The 19,182-nt window shown below is 39.9% G+C and overlaps 1 protein-coding gene across 1 annotated transcript in view; it reads left to right on the top strand.

Moving 5' to 3' along the window:
- Positions 1 to 19,182, top strand: part of DENND1A (DENN domain containing 1A) — a 489,835-nt gene that overhangs the window by 118,166 nt on the left and 352,487 nt on the right. The window contains 1 exon segment of the mRNA XM_024762246.1: positions 10,181 to 10,300. Within this exon segment, the coding sequence (XP_024618014.1) occupies positions 10,181 to 10,300 (120 nt within the window).

The raw sequence follows: 19,182 nt of genomic DNA, 5'->3' as shown, positions 1-19,182 counted from the left end.
ACATTTCCTTAGTATTTGCATTATGATTAACTGTTTCTTGAAGTGGTATGAATATCAGAACTTGAAGATAATTAAAATAGTCTGAGGGTCTTTTTTTTATTTTTAAATAAGCCAATAGCTTATTTTTAAAAACAATTTTAGAAGAGCTTTTTTAACTTATAAAACTATAATTTACTAATAATGTTAATAAAATGACAAAACAGTCATCTTAATCTTATTTTCAAGGAAGGTCTACTGTATTTTTCATTACAGTTTAAGCATTGTTTTTGCAATCATTTATTTTTTCACTTGATTGCTGCCCATTCGTAATGTTGTCTTCATGGAAAATTGAACTATTAGACTGTATAAATGTTAAGTTCCACTTTTAGCGACAGAGGTTTTAGAAAATATCATTATAAATAATAAGTGGCATAATCTGTTCCAAGAAAGCTATGCAATGTGCCCATCTTCAGGAAGGTTCTATCATATATTTTAGTATACCCAGACGAGGCAGACCTGAAAGAGTTTAGTGATTTAGAGTGCGTGTGGGTAGTGTACTGCTTGGATCTTTTCTACACTCTGTAGTAGCAGTGTCCTGGTTTATTTGGCATAAACCTAAAAATGGTGTGAGATGAGAACTGGTAGCCAAAGGAGTTTAAAAGAATACTAAAAAGCAAAGGAGTACTAAAAAGCAGCTTTGGAATGTTGCCAGCCACTTATAATCACTGTTTTCTGTGGTTCTAACATGTTATTTTTTGAAGCCAATCAACCATCGTAGTATTTCCAGACTCGGGCCTTTTAAAATCCTGGTACCAGGGCTGTTTTAGTAGCAGGTTGATGCTCAAAACAGAATAGACTTAATTTTAAGAGGGTCAGCCTTTGTAATGAGAGTCTTCTTGTCTCTTCTTTATCCTGTTCCTTCTAAAAATAGCAAGGAAGTAGGGTTTTGTTTAGAGACGTTTAATGCAAACTTCACATTTATATGTATGAATTAGTGATGCATGAAATCTCCTCCAGTTGCTTATAAAATGTATTACAAATTATGGCAAGGGCATATTTATACAAATTAATAAAGGTGAAATGTTTTTAAAATGTCGCTAGGTATTTAACAAAAAAAATAAGAATATGTCTTTACATGACTTCTTGATAAGAGTGGTGATCTGTTTTGGATAGGTATTCCTTAATTGACTTTATAAACTAATATTAGAAGAAATAAGCAATGAGATTAAATCCCTCCCAAGACATACACACACACACACACCCTCTCTCTCACACACACACACACACACACACACACACACACACACACACACCCCCTCCCTATCTCATGCCCCACACACATCTTTACTTACCTACCTGTCTGGGTGATTACATTCTGAAATGGAAGAAAAACAGTGTCCTTAAGTTATAGTGCTAAAATCTGTTTTGTCACCAGTAACGGCTGATGTCTTTATTTTGTTAGAAAAACATCTTTCTTCTAAAATGCTTCTCTCCAAATTACCCTCCCCTAATCGTGTTTCTCATTTTTTTTTTTTCCACAAAACAATTTGGGACAGAAATATCTCTTTATGGATACATTTTAATCTTTATTGTATACAATGGTTCTTTCTTACATTGTGTTGTATTATGCACCCTGTAGGCATTGATAACTTTTATTGATACAAAAAAATCAACTTAGTTGGGGGACTATATTTTTTCTCTTCTGTTGCCCCACTTCTAACTGTGGCATACTTCACTGCAGAAGAGATAATAATAATTAAGTTTGTTTACAAAAAAATACAAAGGTTCTAACGTCACTGCTTTTTATTAGCTCGCAGTTAGCACTGTCAAATGGATATGCCCAGATTCTGAGGCCCACAATGCCCCGCAGAGGTATTTATAATATTGTTTGACTTAGAAAATATGTCGGCATGGGAGATGAGTAATGCCCCGGGTGATTATGTTCAAAAAAGAAAGCTACCTAATCTTTTCAGTATCTGTGCTTTTCTACCTCAAGGAACAGTAAATACAACTTTCTGACATTTCTAGTCTATATCAAGAGTGGGATTTTCACAGTCGTCATCAAATCACCCATTAACATTGGCATCTTGCTGTCTCTTCTGTTGTTTTAAGGTTTGTTTTCTGAAACTAGGACTTATGAAAAATAATAATGCTGGTAGCTCTTCAAAAGAAAGTGCTTTCTCATGTGTTATCTCATTTTATCCTTCTGTCATAAAAGATGAGAACAAGTGCTGTTGTCATCATTGGAAGAAATCTAAGCTGTAGAGAAATCCTGACTTGCCCAAGGTCCGCTTAGGCTGCTAGCACAGTCTAGACATCCATCTCCCAAATGAGTACATTTCTCAGTAGACCACCTTGTGGGAAGACTAGTCACCAGATAGAGGGAGGTAAGGAGGAAATTAATATTTCAGTTCTTAATTGATTCTAGTCAACATGCTGGACATTTTTACAGTAATACCTCATTTATTCTTCCCAGCAACTCTAGGAGATAGGTGGCGGTGGTATCTCTTTTACAAAAGGGCAAAGGAAGGTTCAGAATGTGTAGCATTATGTTGGGTGGTATGGAAATGGTATCAGACTTGGAGCTCTGCTGTCCATGCATTTCTCAGTCTAGTCCAGAATGTATTGTAAAGACACAGTAAACAATATCTATCCAAAAGGATAATGAGGTTGGGAAAGACTGAGATGGTCAGAGAAAACATCATATAGTGGGTGAGGCTTGTGTTGAGACTGCAAGGACAGCAAGAATGGGGTAAGTGGAAGGGAGAGCCCAACACCCCACATGCGCTGAAGAGCAAGGTAGAGGAGAAACTGCGAATGAGCCTAGAGATCATTTGGCCAGAGCAGATGGAGACTCCTGCTGAGAGGGTAATGTGTGCCGTAAGAGCTTGGGCTCTGACTACAGGAGGCCTTGAAAATGTGTGGGAATAAGACCACAGGATTTTAAAGCTGAAATTCATCTGGCGTAAGCATCCCATTTTACAGAAGGGAAAGTAAGATCCATAGAGGTGAAATGACTTCCTTATGTCACAGCTATGTAATTACAGAGCCGGGGGGCGGGGGGACGGATAATCTTATTCCCAAGCCAGAGTTATTTCTACCCTACCCTGCACTTGAAGCACTTGGTGGAAAGGAGCAGTGAAACGACAGTGCTGAGATCCCTGTATCACTCTCAAAAAGTTTTTATTCTTGATGAAAGCAGGCTCTTCAAAAAAATAAAAAAGATTTGAATCCCATTTCATATTGTGGTGCTACTTACTTGCTCTTGATAGCTGGCAACCTGCTTCAGTTAGTCAAAGCACTCAAGAGACTCACTGGATGGTGGCAAAGCTATTCTCCATGTTTGTGCTTATCTTCTTTCAGAACCCAGAAAACCAGGTACTATTCAGTTGTCCTGTTAATTATACTAGTACACACAAGTGACATGAGCATGAAGTGATCTTTTCAAGGGCAGAGGCACAGTTTAATGGTTTAGGATGTAATCACAGATGCAAATGTGGTTCAAATGCTATTTACCATTTTATTATGTATCTGTTATGTGCCACGCATTCTGTTGTGTTCTTTTCCTGCATTAAAATCTTACACATTTGCAAGGTTGCCATTATCATAATGCCACATATGAGGAAACAGAGGCTCAGCTAGGTCCACTAATGTGCCCAAGGTCCCACCATTGGTAAGTGGCGGAGCTGCTGTGGGAACCCACGTTTGTCTGACTTCCAGTTCCATCATACTTGTTCTATATCATACTGCCGTTGTTAGATCCATCACACCACAAAGAAAGTCACCAAGCAAACTCTTAACATTTATTTCAAAGGCAATATGTAGTTATTGTAAAAAAGTAGAAAATTCAGATAACTGAAGACAATGAAACCCATTTTTATTCAGATAATTGAAAGAAAATGAAACTAAGGCGCATGATTAGTGCATTAGTATACGTCTGCCCAGATCTCTCCTCTCGCTTCCACTTCTATGCATTCATCCTGCTGTGCTTTTCAAAACTGAATCCATTTGGCCACTTGCATCCCTTGTTTTTCACCCTTGGTTTAGTCCCTTGATTTAGCTTAAGCTCTTGGTTAAGCTGTGCCCCATGGTCATTTTCTGTAGCATTTGAGAACCATGAAGCAATTGGGCTTTAGTGGACAAAGCATTGGGGGTGTCAACCAGGAGACCTAGGTTACGGTTTTGGTTCTGCCGTTGACTTGCTCTGTGCCGTGAGGCAAGTGGCCCCTCCCATGAGTACCTTCGTTTCTTCATGGATGAAATGAGGGAATTGAACGAGGTCTCTGCTGTTCCTTCTAGTTTTGATTCTTTGTTTTGTTTTGATACTTTTTCATTCTCCAGTTATGATTCATTTTTACATTGTCGGGCTCATGTAGATGAGGGAGTGGAGGGATCTCTCTTCTTAGAATTATCCAGTGAGTTTCTCGAGCAGAGTGTGTGACGTACTCTTGGTCCCCAGGCATTTTGGGTCAATGCCATTTTTGCCACCGGGATCTTTGAGCAGGGAATGTGAAAAACTCGAGTCTTAGGCAGATGGAAGTTGTGTTTATGGAAAGAAACTTTGAGGCTCATGTACCTAAAGGTTGGGAGATGTGGTAGTTTGATAAAACTTGATTCCCGCCTGATGTCTCATATACAGTGAAGGAAAGGAGAAGCAGCTCTTATGGATGCCTTGCAGTAGATGGCCCAACAGGTAATTGCTAGGAAGCTGTAATGAACAGAACAGCAAAATATTTCTATTCCATCTCTCAAATTTTATAATTTCATAGCAATAGTAATTATTTTCACTGTGTACCTATTAGATGCCAGTTACTTTGTATACATTATTTCTAATCCTCAAAACCACTTTGCAAGGTAAGTATTATTCCCATTTTAGAGATGAGGCTCAGAGAGGTGCAGTAACTTGCCTGTGCTCACATCCTTAGTGAGTGGCATATCTGGGATTCTAATCCAAAATCCAAACCTTACTGTTTCATCTTCTTTCTCCTACATCATAAGTCTCTGCCTCTATTGAATCATTCCCAACAGCTTAAAAACAAAGCTCTGGTATTCCTCCATCCTAAAAATAATACCCATCTTTGACTCTTCATTCCCATTCAATTACTGCTTAATTCTCCACTTCTTGGAAGAGTTACCTGCACATTTTAATTTATCGCTCAGCCCTCTTCAGCTTGTCATTCTACTAGAGCTTTTCTTATCAAGACTGTCTAAAACCTCCATGTTGCTCAATTCAATCGACATTTTTTCCTCTTATCTTGATGCCTGTGGATTTGGTCGACCACTCCCTCCTGCTTGTTCTGCCTGGTGGTTCTTCTTTTCTTCTTTGATGATCTCTTCTCTACCCATCCTCTAAATTGGTATTTCTGTAACTTAGTCCTAGATCCTCTTCTGTTTCTCTCAGTTCTCTTCCTAAGTGATCTTATCCTTTACCATGGTGTTAAATACCATCTTTGTGTAGATGATTTCCAAATTTATAGCTCCAGCCCAAACTTTTCCCCTGATTTCCTACGTAGTATGTTCAGCTATGTACTGGACATTTCTATTTACAGGTTTCTTAGACTTAACATGTCCCAGATAAAACTCTTGGAACTCTTCCCAAACACGTTAGACTTTCCTACCATTAAATGGTAATATGCTGCCTTCTTACTCCATCTCAGTCCATCTGCTGTGGCTCTAACTTGGATCTATCCACCTGATCCATTTTCACTCTCACTACAAGAGTTAAGCCACCATCCAATCTCACCTGGACTATTGCTCTAGCCTCCTGACTGTTTTCTCTGCTCCTACTTTTGCCTTCTTCCAAATTGTTCTTCATGTAAGAGTCAGCTAAAAATTTTAGAACTGTAGGCCAGACTGTTATTCTCCTGATTAAAATCATTCAATACCTTTCCATTGCCCTTATTAATCAATCAATCAGCCAATCCTAATTCTTTACCATGGTCTATGGGGCTCTCTGCATGATCTGGTGCTTGCTTTATCTTGCACCTTCTTAAGCCACTTCCTCCTTGTCTCTGGGGCCTTAACTGTATTGGTGACCTTTTAGTACCTTGAACATACCCAGCTCTTTCCAGCTGAAGAATCTCTGTGCAGCTCTTTCTCTGCCTGAAACACCCAGTGCCCTGCTTGTGGAGTGGCTGCTCCATCCCATCCTTTAGGTCAGTATTGTCAGCATTTTTGAGAAGCTGTCTCTGACCACATTGTCTCAGTAGGGCTTTTCCTTCTCTTCCATTTTCTTCTGTCTTTGTTCTTTCTTTCGTTTCATATAACACTAACACAAGCTGTGTGCTTTGAGTTTATTATGCTTTCTTCAACTAGACAGGAAGCTCCACAGCAGGATGGATGTTGTATATCCAGCACTTGTTACGGTGCCCAATGTAGTTGCTCAGTTTGTAAGATGGGTAACTAACCTTAAAAGTGAGGCTGATAGGGCTTCCCTGGTGGCGCAGTGGTTGAGAGTCCGCCTGCCGATGCAGGGGACACAGGTTTGTGCCTCGATCCGGGAAGATCCCACATGCCACGGAGCGGCTGGGCCCGTGAACCATGGCTGCTGAGCCTGCACGTCCGGAGCCTGTGCTCCGCAACGGGAGAGGCCACAACAGTGAGAGGCCCGCGTACCGCAAAAACAAAAACAAAACAAAACAAAAAACAAAAGAAAAAGAAAAAGAAAAAAGTGAGGCTGATATAGAAAATCTGATTTCTCACTGGAAGATTGGAATCAAACTATCCATCCACTTGCTTCATGCCATTTATACACTGAACCTATAAATAACTTGAATATTAGGCACAGTGTTGTAGGAGGGGTCTTGAGTGGCTGACAGGCATTTAAGAGGCAGCATGAATTTTAAAGTCTGGTTGGAATGGTCATTACTTTTCTCCTCTGTTTTCTGTATTCACCTAGGCATGGGAAGCACAGCTAAGGGTGATTTTGGTCCTGGTCACCTGGCTTAATTCTGGAAATACTCAAATTTGGTTTCTCTTGCTTAGTGGGAAGTATAATTAGTCTGTTTGATGAGACAACTATTTGAATTCCTCACATACCTGATTTCCTTAAACCGAGTTGACAACTTCTTTGGAGGGTTTTCATCGTGTTTGGTGCAGCATGGCAGAATGGAAAGGACTTTGAACAAGAATTGGGCTTGGGTTTTTATTTTGGTCCTGGTTACTTTGAAAAAAGCAAACCCAAACCACCATCACAACAAAACACCCTGAGCCTCAGTTTCCCCATCTATGAAACAAGAGAATTGGACGAGATGGTTTCTAAGATTCCCACTACCTTTAATCATCATGAAATCTCTGATTCCTGTAAAAAATGCACGGATTCTGATCCTGGAGGTAATCACAAAAACTGCAGCCTTTAAGGAAACCAACCCTTTCTTTCCCCAAAGTCATTTTTTATGGAGAAATAGTAGAGAGGGAATGACAAATTCCTTGAACATTCAGACTCCTTTGAGTTAATCTGAACTCAATTTGACTGTTAATTTGAGTGTCCAAGGAAAAAATATTTTAGAGTTTAATGGTCTGGGGCTTTTAATGACTTGTACTTCACCCTACTAGGAATTTAAAAGGTGAATCAACTGAGAATAATGTGTCCCCTTCTAAGTTGTGGCACCCCAAAAAGAATCTTTTTCACTTTAATGCAAGAATGAGTAACTCACTTGGTCACCCAGAGGACTCCCCCTTGCTGAAAGGCAGGCTTCCTTCCTCCATTTACAAGTATTACAAAGCTGAGTCAGTCAGGAAGATTCTAAGCAAATGGATGATTTTAACATGAATTTTAGTTTTCATTCAGATGGTAGCAGCTTGTATCTCTTTTATTAATTGTTCCTACAATGGTCTAGCCTTTATACCAAATGCTTATCTCACTTATTCCTCAAATATGCTTTGGGTTGGTTGGTAGTTTCCAGGAGAAGAAACTGAGCTACTTAGAGGTTAAGTAACTTGCTAAATTAAGGCCCAGTTAGCAAGTGATTGAATTGGGATTTGAACGAAGTAAATGAGTAATGAATCTTTCTTTGAGCCTACAATGTAGCTGAAAGAATTTTCAGCCTTTTTAAAGGTAGTGAAAAGATAATAGAGAAATTAATGACATTCAAATCACAAACCAAGTTGTGTTCCTTCTGTGTCCTTTTCCTAGAAATCCTGGGTGTTTTCTTTTCATCTAGTCCTATCAATACCCTTTCCTTCTAGGATGCTTCTTTTTAAACAGTCTAGAAGTGAAATCAAACCATGAGTTAAAATAATGAACAGTCATATTTTACATGATCACATGATAGTATTTCATAAAAGCATGACCTTATTTGTAACTTAGAATCATCCTGACCTGTTGGTTTAAATATTTCAATAATACAGGTTTTCCCCCTCCCGCAATGAGGCCCAGTTTTTTCCCCAATCACTTTAATTATGTGAGCTAGAATCCTGTTTCTCACACATCTTTAGTTCTCAACCTTGTTAAAATTAATCATATAATCCCCCTTTAAAACATAGTATTAAATCACCATAGTAACACAGTATCCAAGCTTTATAGATAAAACATAACAGCCGTAAGAAGGTAGTTTGGTGTCCCCTTGACAGCTCTATAACTTTTATAGAAATATGTTCCTTCTCCTGGCTTGTGTAAGGTGGAGGGATAGCATTACTTACTTACACCTGTTTTATTACCACATTGCTTTTAAATTGCTACCTTGTTTTTGTTCACCTTCCTAGTTAAAAAAGGAGTGTTGGAACATTCTTTTCTTTCTGAATTATTTTCTTGTACTCTCTAACCACTCCTTGAGGGCTGGAATTGTTTCCTTTAATATGACCAGTAGGGTCCATTGACCTTTTGTTCTGGAATACCTTGAAAGTCTCTTTAATTTTCTTATGTGGCCTGTATAAGGGAGTTTTAGGGGAAAAAAGGCTATCCATATTTGAAAACTTAATTCACATCCTATCAAAAAACTCAATCAGTCTGCCTTTGGAAAAGGCCTGGTGAACCATGATTTTTCATTTCTACTGACAATTTATAACAGATTATAGGTGAGAGCATCAATTTGAATATTTTATCAATTTGAGTATATTTTGTAAAATATGTTCTGTATAAGATACAATACTAGTTAATGAGTTCCTTTGAATAATTCAATGTCACATTCTAAAATATTATGTTAGCATAAATTTGTGTATTAGTATTTGTAATATTTAGCTTCTTTTTAAAAAGGAATCTAAGCTAACTGGTAAACTGATTTTAAAAAGTGGATTTTTTAAACATTTTTTAACTTTACAAAAGAGTTTCTAGATTAATGTGATTAGTAATATGCTTTTTAATTTTTTGAAGCAGATGTTTTCTATTTTATGTGTGGTTTGCTGATTTTTGTGTTGATGCAGGAATTTTTAGCTTTTATCTTAAATGTTTTTCTTTAAAACCTTGTTTCCATTTCTTAAAAAATACCTTGCATTGATAAGACATTTGCTATTTCTGTCCTGTAAGATATAAAATATATTCCTCATAAATTCGGAAATTATGAGAGATACAGGAATTTAGGAAGATAACAGCTAACCTTGCCCTCTTTTGAATTCCAGGTCCTCCCCTTAGTAGCTCTGTGAACTTGATTCAGTTATTTACCTATTCAGTTCTATAGTTTCCTTTTCTGTAAAATGGGAACATCTTCTAAATTCCGGGGTTGCTGGGAGAGTCAATGAGATGGTATAATATCAAGTGTCTAACTTTGTGGCTGGTACTTCAGTTCTGCTGTTGCAATCCCTGTTATTTTCTGAACTAGAGGAATGATCAAGTGAGCATCATTACCAGCGAGCTGGCAGAGAGGGCTTTGGCGTCAGATGGGTCTGGGTTTAAAATTCAGCTTTTTGCAGTTTACCAGCTGGCACCTTAGGCAGTGCCACTGTAGGTTATTTCTTCATCTATAAAATGAGGTTAATAGAATCCACCTTTCAGAACTGGATGCAGTGATCAACAGGGACACCTGCCTGAGCTCAGCAAGTAGGAGGTTTGGTAGCTGTGATGACGTGGTCACTGCTTGCTGTCATTTTTTGTTTTTAAATACTAGCTCACAGTCTGTTCCCTTGAAGTGTGTAAATTTTAAGTTCATTTATAAAGAATTCCACTGAGAAAGGAAATGTTACAGGTTCAACGACTTGTTGTGATTAGATACTTTATCAGGAAACTTACTGCACATTCATTTTCCCCTTTGTTCTGTCTCTGCCGCAGCCTCTCAGTTAGCCAAGTTGGCCAGAACTTCACATTTGTGCTCACTGACATTGACAGCAAACAGAGATTCGGGTTCTGCCGCTTATCTTCAGGAGCCAAGAGTTGCTTCTGTATCTTAAGGTAAGGAAAATGGCTTTGGCTATTGGCTAGTTCTGTGAAGCAATGTCAGCATTTGCGTTGTTCTTCTGTAATTAAATTTTCCAGCTGTTCTTTTTATTTTCCTATCTGTTTCCCAAAAGTCACTGCACTTGGGGCGAAGGACTTCACAGTGTTGTCCTTGCACTTTAAGTTCTACAGATAATTGTATTTATTTATTTGTATCACATCCCTTGGGTGGGAAAAGGGATCAGTGCTTCTGGGGAGTGTGTAGAAGCCGGAGAATCAGCATGGCTTCAGTTCCTCCTGCTGTTATCTGGAGCTGTCAGAAATTAGCCTGTTAGGCTTTCCCTTCGACATTTTGTATATGTAAGATTATTAATAAAGTATGTGTCTGTAGCTCAGGACGTCTTGCAGACACTGATTGTGTCCTTCTCAGAGTAACACCCCTGCCCCCTTTGGGTCAATGAGTGAGTAACTGTTTCCCAACTTGGCTCCCTCTGTAGAGGTTTGAAAAAAGTGCAGAATCCTGTAAGAAGGCTTCTTTAGGTCTTCTAAAACCCCCTTCATACACTAGAATCATACTTGCTTACTGCTCCGTTTCCTCCTGCCAGAGACGTAAGGCATGTTCTGGGGTGGGAGGATGTGTGGAAATCTGATTTTGGAGCTGCTGGCTCTGGGCTCCTGCTGGGAGCCTCCTGAGGGGGAAGTAAAGGCATCCCACACACCCTCCTCCCCATCTGCCTCGGTTAAGTAGGTGTCAGAGGGGCCTGCCTCCTGTCTCTCTCTGCTCATGTGCAACAGCTCAGAGCAGGACAGCAGGGAGGCGCCCCTGACAAAACCCGGGTCCCCAGGCTTGGGCCAGACCCTCTATGAATTCCAGAAAGGGTAGTTCTCTGGTGTACTAGTCTCTGCACTTTCTTCTCCTCCTCACTAGGAAAAGACCCCCCCCCTGCCCCCCAAACACACACACCCTCACACCATGAGGGGGTGAGGGCTGAGCTCGAAAACTGTCAGTCGGGACTGCTACTTCTGCGTTTCTCTACGCAAATCTTATTATCATTATTATTTTTAATCAGTGAAATCAACTTTCTTCTTCATCAAGCATAGCATCTAATTTGGGCCCTAGAGAACAACTGCTGGAAAGATCTTAAGAAGAAGGGACAAAGCCGGCTGCTTGTGAGGCTGCTGTGTTCACGCACACCTCAGTAGTCTAGGCCCAAGGATTGCCTGCCCAGGGTATTAGACTCTGATGTAAATTACTACTTACTTTTTATTTAACAGTGTTTTTTTCAAGAAAATTTTCTCTTCCATTTTTGTCTAATGGTATGTTTCAGCCTCGGCTAGGACACTGCATATTTATGTAGTCATTCAGAGGAGGTGAGGGTTTAAACCACGTTCTTGAAGTTTTGCAGAAAGGTTTTTGTCCCATGGTGTTTTGGGTTATGATGTTTCTTTCAAAGCTTGGATGTGTGTGTTGGGGGAAAGGGGACTCTTGAATTGCCATTATTGCATTCTCTCAGCAAATTTCAGAGAGTGGAAATCTGTTTATTTAAACATTTAAGTTTAAAGATTGCTCGCATCCGATTCTGGCGTTTGACTCTGTGTCTACATGTAGGGCCATGGACTTCATGTTTGCGAGAAGCTAGTTGAATAGCCTCTTGCTGTCATCATTTAGAATGAAAAATAACAGCAATTTGTGTGTTTTCTGTCTGTTATACTAGCTTGGAACTATGGAAAAAAACTTGGTGGGTTAATTCATTCATTTGTTTGTCAGCCCTTAATTGAATGCCTACTATTAGCTAGTCCCTGTCCTTGAAGAGTTCCCAAGACGAGCTGGGGAGACAGATGATTATGCTATAATATGCTATATATAACACATAGAACGATCCCATGGCATAATGTCTTCTTACTGTTGATAATCTAGTGCCAGAGGATAGTGGCTGTAGTTAAAAATAGTCTTCTGTGAATTCTGAGACATGCATTTCATGGGTATTTAACATGAGGGCGGAAGGCTCTCTTTATCTTATCCACCTTTTGCTTATATACAGGGCACACAAAATGGCACTTCCCCTGTGCTTGGTTTGGAAACATTGCTGGGCCGAGACTAGCATATGAGTGGAATGGTTTCTGTTAACCCTGGATGACTGGTTGGTGACATGTCCAGTGGAGAGTGGAGAAGTCTGCCAAGAGAACATGGGTGGGATTTGGGTCTGGGTTACATTATAAGTATCATCCTCTTTTGCTGTTTGGTCTCCTTCCTTTGGTTAACCTGTGTCTTGAGGTCCAGTCATCTTTCTCAGTGTGCCTAGTACTATAGCTCAAGTCTGCTTGGAAGCCACCTTTACTTTTGTTTTCCATTTTTTTCCCATGAGGGATGTAGTTCCTAGTGATGGCATCCATGCAGACATAGCCTCCACTGTTCTAGGATTTAGCTTCTTAGGGTCACTTTCTCTCTGGCTGCTGTCCCAAGCTCATATGCTTCCTGGCCCATATGAACGACTGGACCTTTCTGCCTTCACACATTTACCTATCCTCCCAGACTCAGCTTGGGCACTTCTCAGAGTAGCCTTCTCCAGGCAGAGGTAATCATCCCATCCTCTAGATGCACCCAGCATGCTTTGCACACTTCAGTTACACACTCATAAGCCTTGATCTTCCTTTGTCTTTCTCCTATTGAACAGTTAACTCTTTAGGGGTAAAGATTGTGTCTTAAACAACTCTGTATCCTCAGCACTTAGTGTAGTGCTCGACCAAGATATTGTGTGCATGGCCTTCAGAGACAGGGAGATCCGTTCCATTCGGTTGGAAGAACAGGAAACGGATACTGAGGGCTCTGAGTGAGAGGACAGGCCACATTGGACACTAGTTCAAAGAGAAAATATGAAATCCAGTTATTGGTTCATATTACCAAACAATTCATGTTAGTCATAAGAGGTGCACCTTTGAGGGTCACAGTGGAGATTCAGCGACACAGTGGACAGACATTATGTCCATAAAGGACTAGGTCATCAGTATTTACAAAATTTGAACTTAATTTCACAATGAAAGGTTCTTAGTCATCCTTTATTCAATATAACTTATTAGGTTCATTGTGAGGGGCATTGTCCTTCCCCCCTAGAATGTAAGCTCCATGAAGGCTTGGAATTCTTACCTTTGTTTGTTTTGTTCACAAATACACCCAAAGTGTATTTATTTAAGAATGTCTGCACATAGTAGACACTTAGTAATACTTGTTTTATGAAAGATTGAATCTCTGAATTTTTTTGTTTTCTTTTTTTGCTGTAGGCGGGCCTCTCACTGTTGTGGCCTCTCCTGTTGTGGAGCACAGGCTCCGGACGCACAGGCTCAGTGTCCATGGCTCACGGGCCCAGCCGCTCTGTGGCATGTGGGATCCTCCCGGACCGGGGCACAAACCCGCGTCCCCTAGCGTTGGCAGGCGGACTCTCAACCACTGCGCCACCAGGGAAGCCCTCTGAGTTTATTGTTAAACATTTTTTCAAAGTTGGTTTGAACTCTTGTCACCAGCTAACCTTGACAGAGATGTAGTTGTACTGAAGTATAAGTCTTGTTAATGAAAGTACCGTGGTATATAAAGTCAAATGCACTATTTCTTCCCACAATTGACTGGTTCTTTCTATTAAAGCATTTTAAGTTACCTTGAGAGTCACCATTATATTATTTAACTAACTGCTAGTTAAATAATCTAGTTAATACTAGATTAAAAGCACCAGCTAGGAGAACAGGAGTTACGGGTAAGTTAGTTGTTCTTCATTATAAACCCAGGAATCTGAGAAAGTATTTTAGCATTTTTAGATAGCACCATCTGAGTCTAAGATATAATAAGTATTTACCTCTGAAATCTTTCAAATATTGTAAGACAGAGTGACCTAGATCACTTTTTCGTGGCTTCTATTGCCCAAATAACACATGCCCCATCAAGGCTTAAACTGTAATGAAATATGCTATTTATAGCCAACTTCTGGTTTTGGATGAACAGAAGGAACGCCAGAGTTCAAACCCATAACTGTATTGCTTGGGGTTGGGGGGAGTAGATTATGGAAGATAAGCCATACAATATTAAATTTCTTTACTCTTTATAAAGGAACTTTAAAAATATTTGTGTTCTACAATTTTCCCCTGTATATATAGGGATCTTATTTCAGCTCTTGAGAAAGCTTGAGTAACTATCTTTATACCCAAATAGGATTGTTCAGAACCTATTATACATTTCGGGAAGAAATAACTTGTTTCATCAAGATGGTATCTAAAATTTTTTTAGTTTAACATTTAAAGTTTTTATTCAATTAGTATCTTTGTATCTAGTATATACCAGGAATGAGCAACGTATAACACGTGGTCTTTGGCCTTTATTTACCTCGGGGTCCCATAAAATAGACACAGAGATCTAGCCCCAGCTCTCCATATGAGAACCTTTCAGATGTCATATTCATCCAAGATTTTGGTGAGCTGAATTTTCTGAACTTGGTATTACAAACTGAAAACAATGTATACTTTTTGTCCTTTACCAAATATAAAATTGAATATATTTCTGGGTGCACTGTTCCCAGGCCACCTCTAATTTTGATACCCACTTCCCATTTCACTTCTACTACCCTTACTGTCTTAGGAGCCACTTAATCTTTGGGAAGGGACTCTGTAAACAGGTAATTAAAATATAATGTGATAAGTGCTATTTTAAAAAATATGTATGTGTAGGGTTCTTTGGGGTCACAGATTAGGCAGTGCCCATGTCTGACTTGGAGAATTAGAGAAAGTGTTGCTGATGGGTTCCAGTTAAACTGGGTCTTAGAGAATCAATGGGGGCTGGCCTAGAGGAGAAAGGGAGAAAAGCTCTCTGGGCAGTGAGAACTGGTACACAAAGGCTCAGAGAAATGAAAGGTATAGCAAGGTGAAAGAATGATGAGAATTCTGATGAGAGGCTGATAGCAAGAGATGATGCCATAAAAGTCTTGGGGCCAGTCTGTGAAAGCCCTTGTGGGACATGCTCAAGATTTTGGATTTATCCCATAGGAAATGGTGTGCCATGCGATGGCCTGGGGCAGGCGTTAGAAATACTGTTTTTACACCAAGGGTAAAGTGGCTTTTGTGCATGAAATTGCTATCTACAAGGCTTGGGATTTCCTGCTTATTGTTAGAGGGATGCTGCACATCACTTTGGGAGTAACACCTGATTTACATGGAATTTTCAAGCCTCAACTTTAGTGGTTTTTTTAAAAATTATACCTTAATGAAATATGTTCCTTGGCCCTCGTTGGGGAGTTATTGTCCTTCTTCCCAGGCAAATTGGCATGTGGGCTTATGTTTAAACGTTAATTGTGTTAAGTGAGAACCATCCTCCTTCTGGAACACTTTCTGTCTTAATGGCAGGAACAACTGTTGCATCCTTTTTTCATCTGTATTGTGCTCATTTCTCCTATAAACAGGAAAGCTCAGTTTTCACAGAGAAAAAGAAGCTAGAAGTAATAGAGTCTGGTTTTGAGAACTTTGGCTTCTCTAACTGTTCCAACACATACAGTTTAGGAGAAAAATCAAAGGACTCTTTCCTTAGGCAGGTGCAGTGGCAGAAGCCCTTTTGGATTGTGTTTTAGCTGCTTTGGTTTAAAATAAGTCTATGGGGGATGGGGAAGCGAGTTGGGAAGGAAGGCTGTGGGGACAGCTCCCAGATTTTTACCTTGAAAGCAGGTGCTGCTGAAATACTCCAGAAACAGATGGAACCTCCTATTCTTGTTTTAAGCTATTTATGGTTGTCTCGCCTGAGGGTATCCTGCTATACAACAATGCACAGCCTGATGTTTGAGGGCAGTTTGGGCATCAAAGCTGGGGCCCCTCTGGGAGAAATCAGCCTTTCTTCCCAATGCCTTAAATGCCATTTGGGAAACCTGGATCTTTCATACTATTTAACAGAAGACTTTCCTCTGGTTTTCGAGTGTTTCCATCTCTCTGGGGCTGTTTGGTTTCTTTTTAATTCCTTCCCTTAAAAGTATGATGGGTACAATGTTGTTTTCTGGATGGTCAACTGGGAGAAGGCCTGATTGCTACGCAGATTATAACTCCACTCATTGTGGGTCCTGGCACATGGCTCTGTCAGAAGCTGAACCCACGGGATGGGGCTTGCAGAGGCTCTGGTTTACTAGGCCCAGGGCCCTTTCTCAGAGTATTTTGAAAGGCTTGCAGGGGGATGTGCTCATCAGAACATCACTTTGTGGGAGGCTGTAACTTTTTCTTTCTTAATTAAAAAAAATGAAGTGGTTGGGGAATGTTGCATGTTTTACTGCCACACAGATGCTTTCATGCTTAGAAATGTATAATCCTCTAGGGAGTCACAACTCAACAATAGTAACAAGCTGTACAGTTTTAAGAAAATCACCTTTAAAGAGGAGAAAGGAAGATAAATAAAATTGCCCTTGCTCTCCTAGCAGCCTGCTGTTTGAGGGGCTGGGAAGCTGGACAGTTGGAAGGACAGGTGTGTCTTCTGCACCAGCAGCCAGCCTCAGGGCCACCCACCATAGGAGAAAGCTTCTTTTCTCCTCCTGGTCCTTTACAAAGGAAACCAGCCTGTGAGTTGTGAGTATTTGCAAATCCAAGACTTTGGCTAAAAGAAAATTTTCATTTTGAGATTGAATGAGTTGGGCATTACAATAGACACGGTATCTTCTCACTCTGTTTTGAAGGCGGAGCACTTCCTTTTCCTAATGCTCACGAAGCTTAGTGTAGGGCAGCAAGTGAAACCGCCCTAGGAACTCCAGGAGTGCACTTTTTTGTTGTTTCCCCTCCATAGCTTATTCATCTTGCTGCCTCTAGCAACTGCTGCTGATGGCTAATGTTATACCGTTTTGTAGATGGATAGAGTTAAGTCAGGAGAGCTCACTATAGAGGATTTGGAAGGGAAGGGAGGAATCAGCATTTATTTAATATGCCAGGTGGTTTATATAATTCTCATTTATTCTTATTGCAACCTTATGAAATTATCTCCCTTGTAGAGATAAAGGGCTGGAGACTGAAAGAGATACAGTGACTTGGCCAAGATCTCACAAAGAGTAAGTGAAGGAATTTGGTTCGGAACCTAAAATCCAACCCAGAGCTCATACTCTCAACTGCTTTGGGCTTATTGCCATACCTTTATTTTGTGTCTGATTCAAAACTTCAAGTTTTATTTTCTTGCCACCAAGCAAGCTCTACGGGTTTCAAAAGTTTGTTTCTCGGGCTTCGCTGGTGGCGCAGTGGTTGAGAGTCCTCCTGCCGATGCAGGGGACACGGGTTTGTGCCCCGGTCCGGGAGGATCCCACATGCCGCGGAGCGGCTGGACCCGTGAACCATGGCCGCTGAGCCTGCGCGTCCAGAGCCTGTGCTCCGCAACGGGAGAGGCCACAACAGTGAGAGACCCACGTACCGCAAAAAGAAAAAAGTTTGTTTCTCTTCATATATATTTAGATAAAAGAGCCATGATCAGTTGTTTGCCTTTGCAGAATGATCTCAGAGGTGAGTTTAAAGAGCTCTTAAGAATAATGTACTACAGCCCATCCTCATTTTATATATGATGAAATTGAGACCTGTTCCAAGTTCTTTAGCTTGGCTAATAGCAATCTTCTGACCCCCAATCCAGAGTCTTGTCCAGGATATGGCAATGATTTTTCCAACTCAGGAGAATAAGCCCGAGACCACCTGTGACTAAGGTTTTTCAGGACTCAGTAACCTCCAGTTAGCATCAAAAAGTCACATCCGCTTTTGGCCAGCGTCATTGCAGTCTGTGTGGACAATCCAACCATACTATTATAAAGAAAATGATACAGTTTTGTTTAAATCTGACGCAGGGTATGTTTGAATGGAAAACCAGTAAAACTGATCCTGCTTTCTGAGAGAAAGAGAGTCTTAAGAATTCCATATGAGGGACGCTTTTTGGGAGACAGGGAAAACATTCTATAGGAGAGGCCAGTTGGTGCTTTTTGGTTGAGTCTGAGTGTCAGCAATTTTTATTGGACCTCCCTGCAAGCAAACCACTTTCCTACAACAGCAACAATAAGCAGAATGTATTTATTTGAGCCTTATCTTTGCTTTTCACTGGGCAGGGGGTAGAAAGGAAAATAACTCAATATGCTTCACACCTAAAATTGCCCTTTGGATCTAAGCTGCACTCTTATTTTAAGAGCAAGATAGATTTGTGAATACAAAGAAGAGTCTGAATTTAGGTTTTCTGGCCCTTCCAATGATCAGTTTTAGAAGCAGTAGGAGGCCTAACATTTATCCCTCGTGGAAAGGCCCCGGAAGACTGAGATAATAGTGTACCTCTTTACATCATTTCAAACAGAAAACTCATTATGCCATCTGAAGTTTGAAGAGCCCACAATTCTTACAATCAATTATGAGTCACTTATTTTTAAGCTGTAATTTTTTTGAGATTATGAAGATATACTTCCTCATTAGAAGACTTTAGAAAATTTCAGAAAAGTAAGAAAAGCAGTCTATCATCTTATGACTCTAATAATGACTAGATGTGTTTCTTTCCTTGGATTGGGATCATGCTATAGATATAGTTTTCTACCTAGCTTTTCCATTTATCATATTGTAAGCAAGCATCTTTCCATATCATTAAATATTCTTTCCTGAGAATCTTTTTGACTGTATAACTTATTTTTGTGAGATTGATTTATAAGGGAAGAAGCTCTTAGTTATCTTAAAAAAAAATTTCTTGCTAAGACTTAACATGCTTTTAAAAAATGCATTTGTTCCAGTGAATTTGTCATTCAGCTAATTACTTTGGTATTTTTGTTTAAAAGAAAAGCTCAACTACTTTTTATCTTAACGTGTGAGCTATTACCCAATTCTTGACAATGAAGAATAATTATTAACTTATGAAAAGTGAACATAAAAGTATGGAAATAGTA

Source organism: Neophocaena asiaeorientalis, unplaced genomic scaffold (assembly GCF_003031525.2).
Source record: "Neophocaena asiaeorientalis asiaeorientalis breed wild unplaced genomic scaffold, Neophocaena_asiaeorientalis_V1.1 scaffold78, whole genome shotgun sequence".
Taxonomy (NCBI): Eukaryota; Metazoa; Chordata; class Mammalia; order Artiodactyla; family Phocoenidae; genus Neophocaena; species Neophocaena asiaeorientalis.
This window is presented reverse-complemented; position numbering and strand designations above follow the sequence as displayed.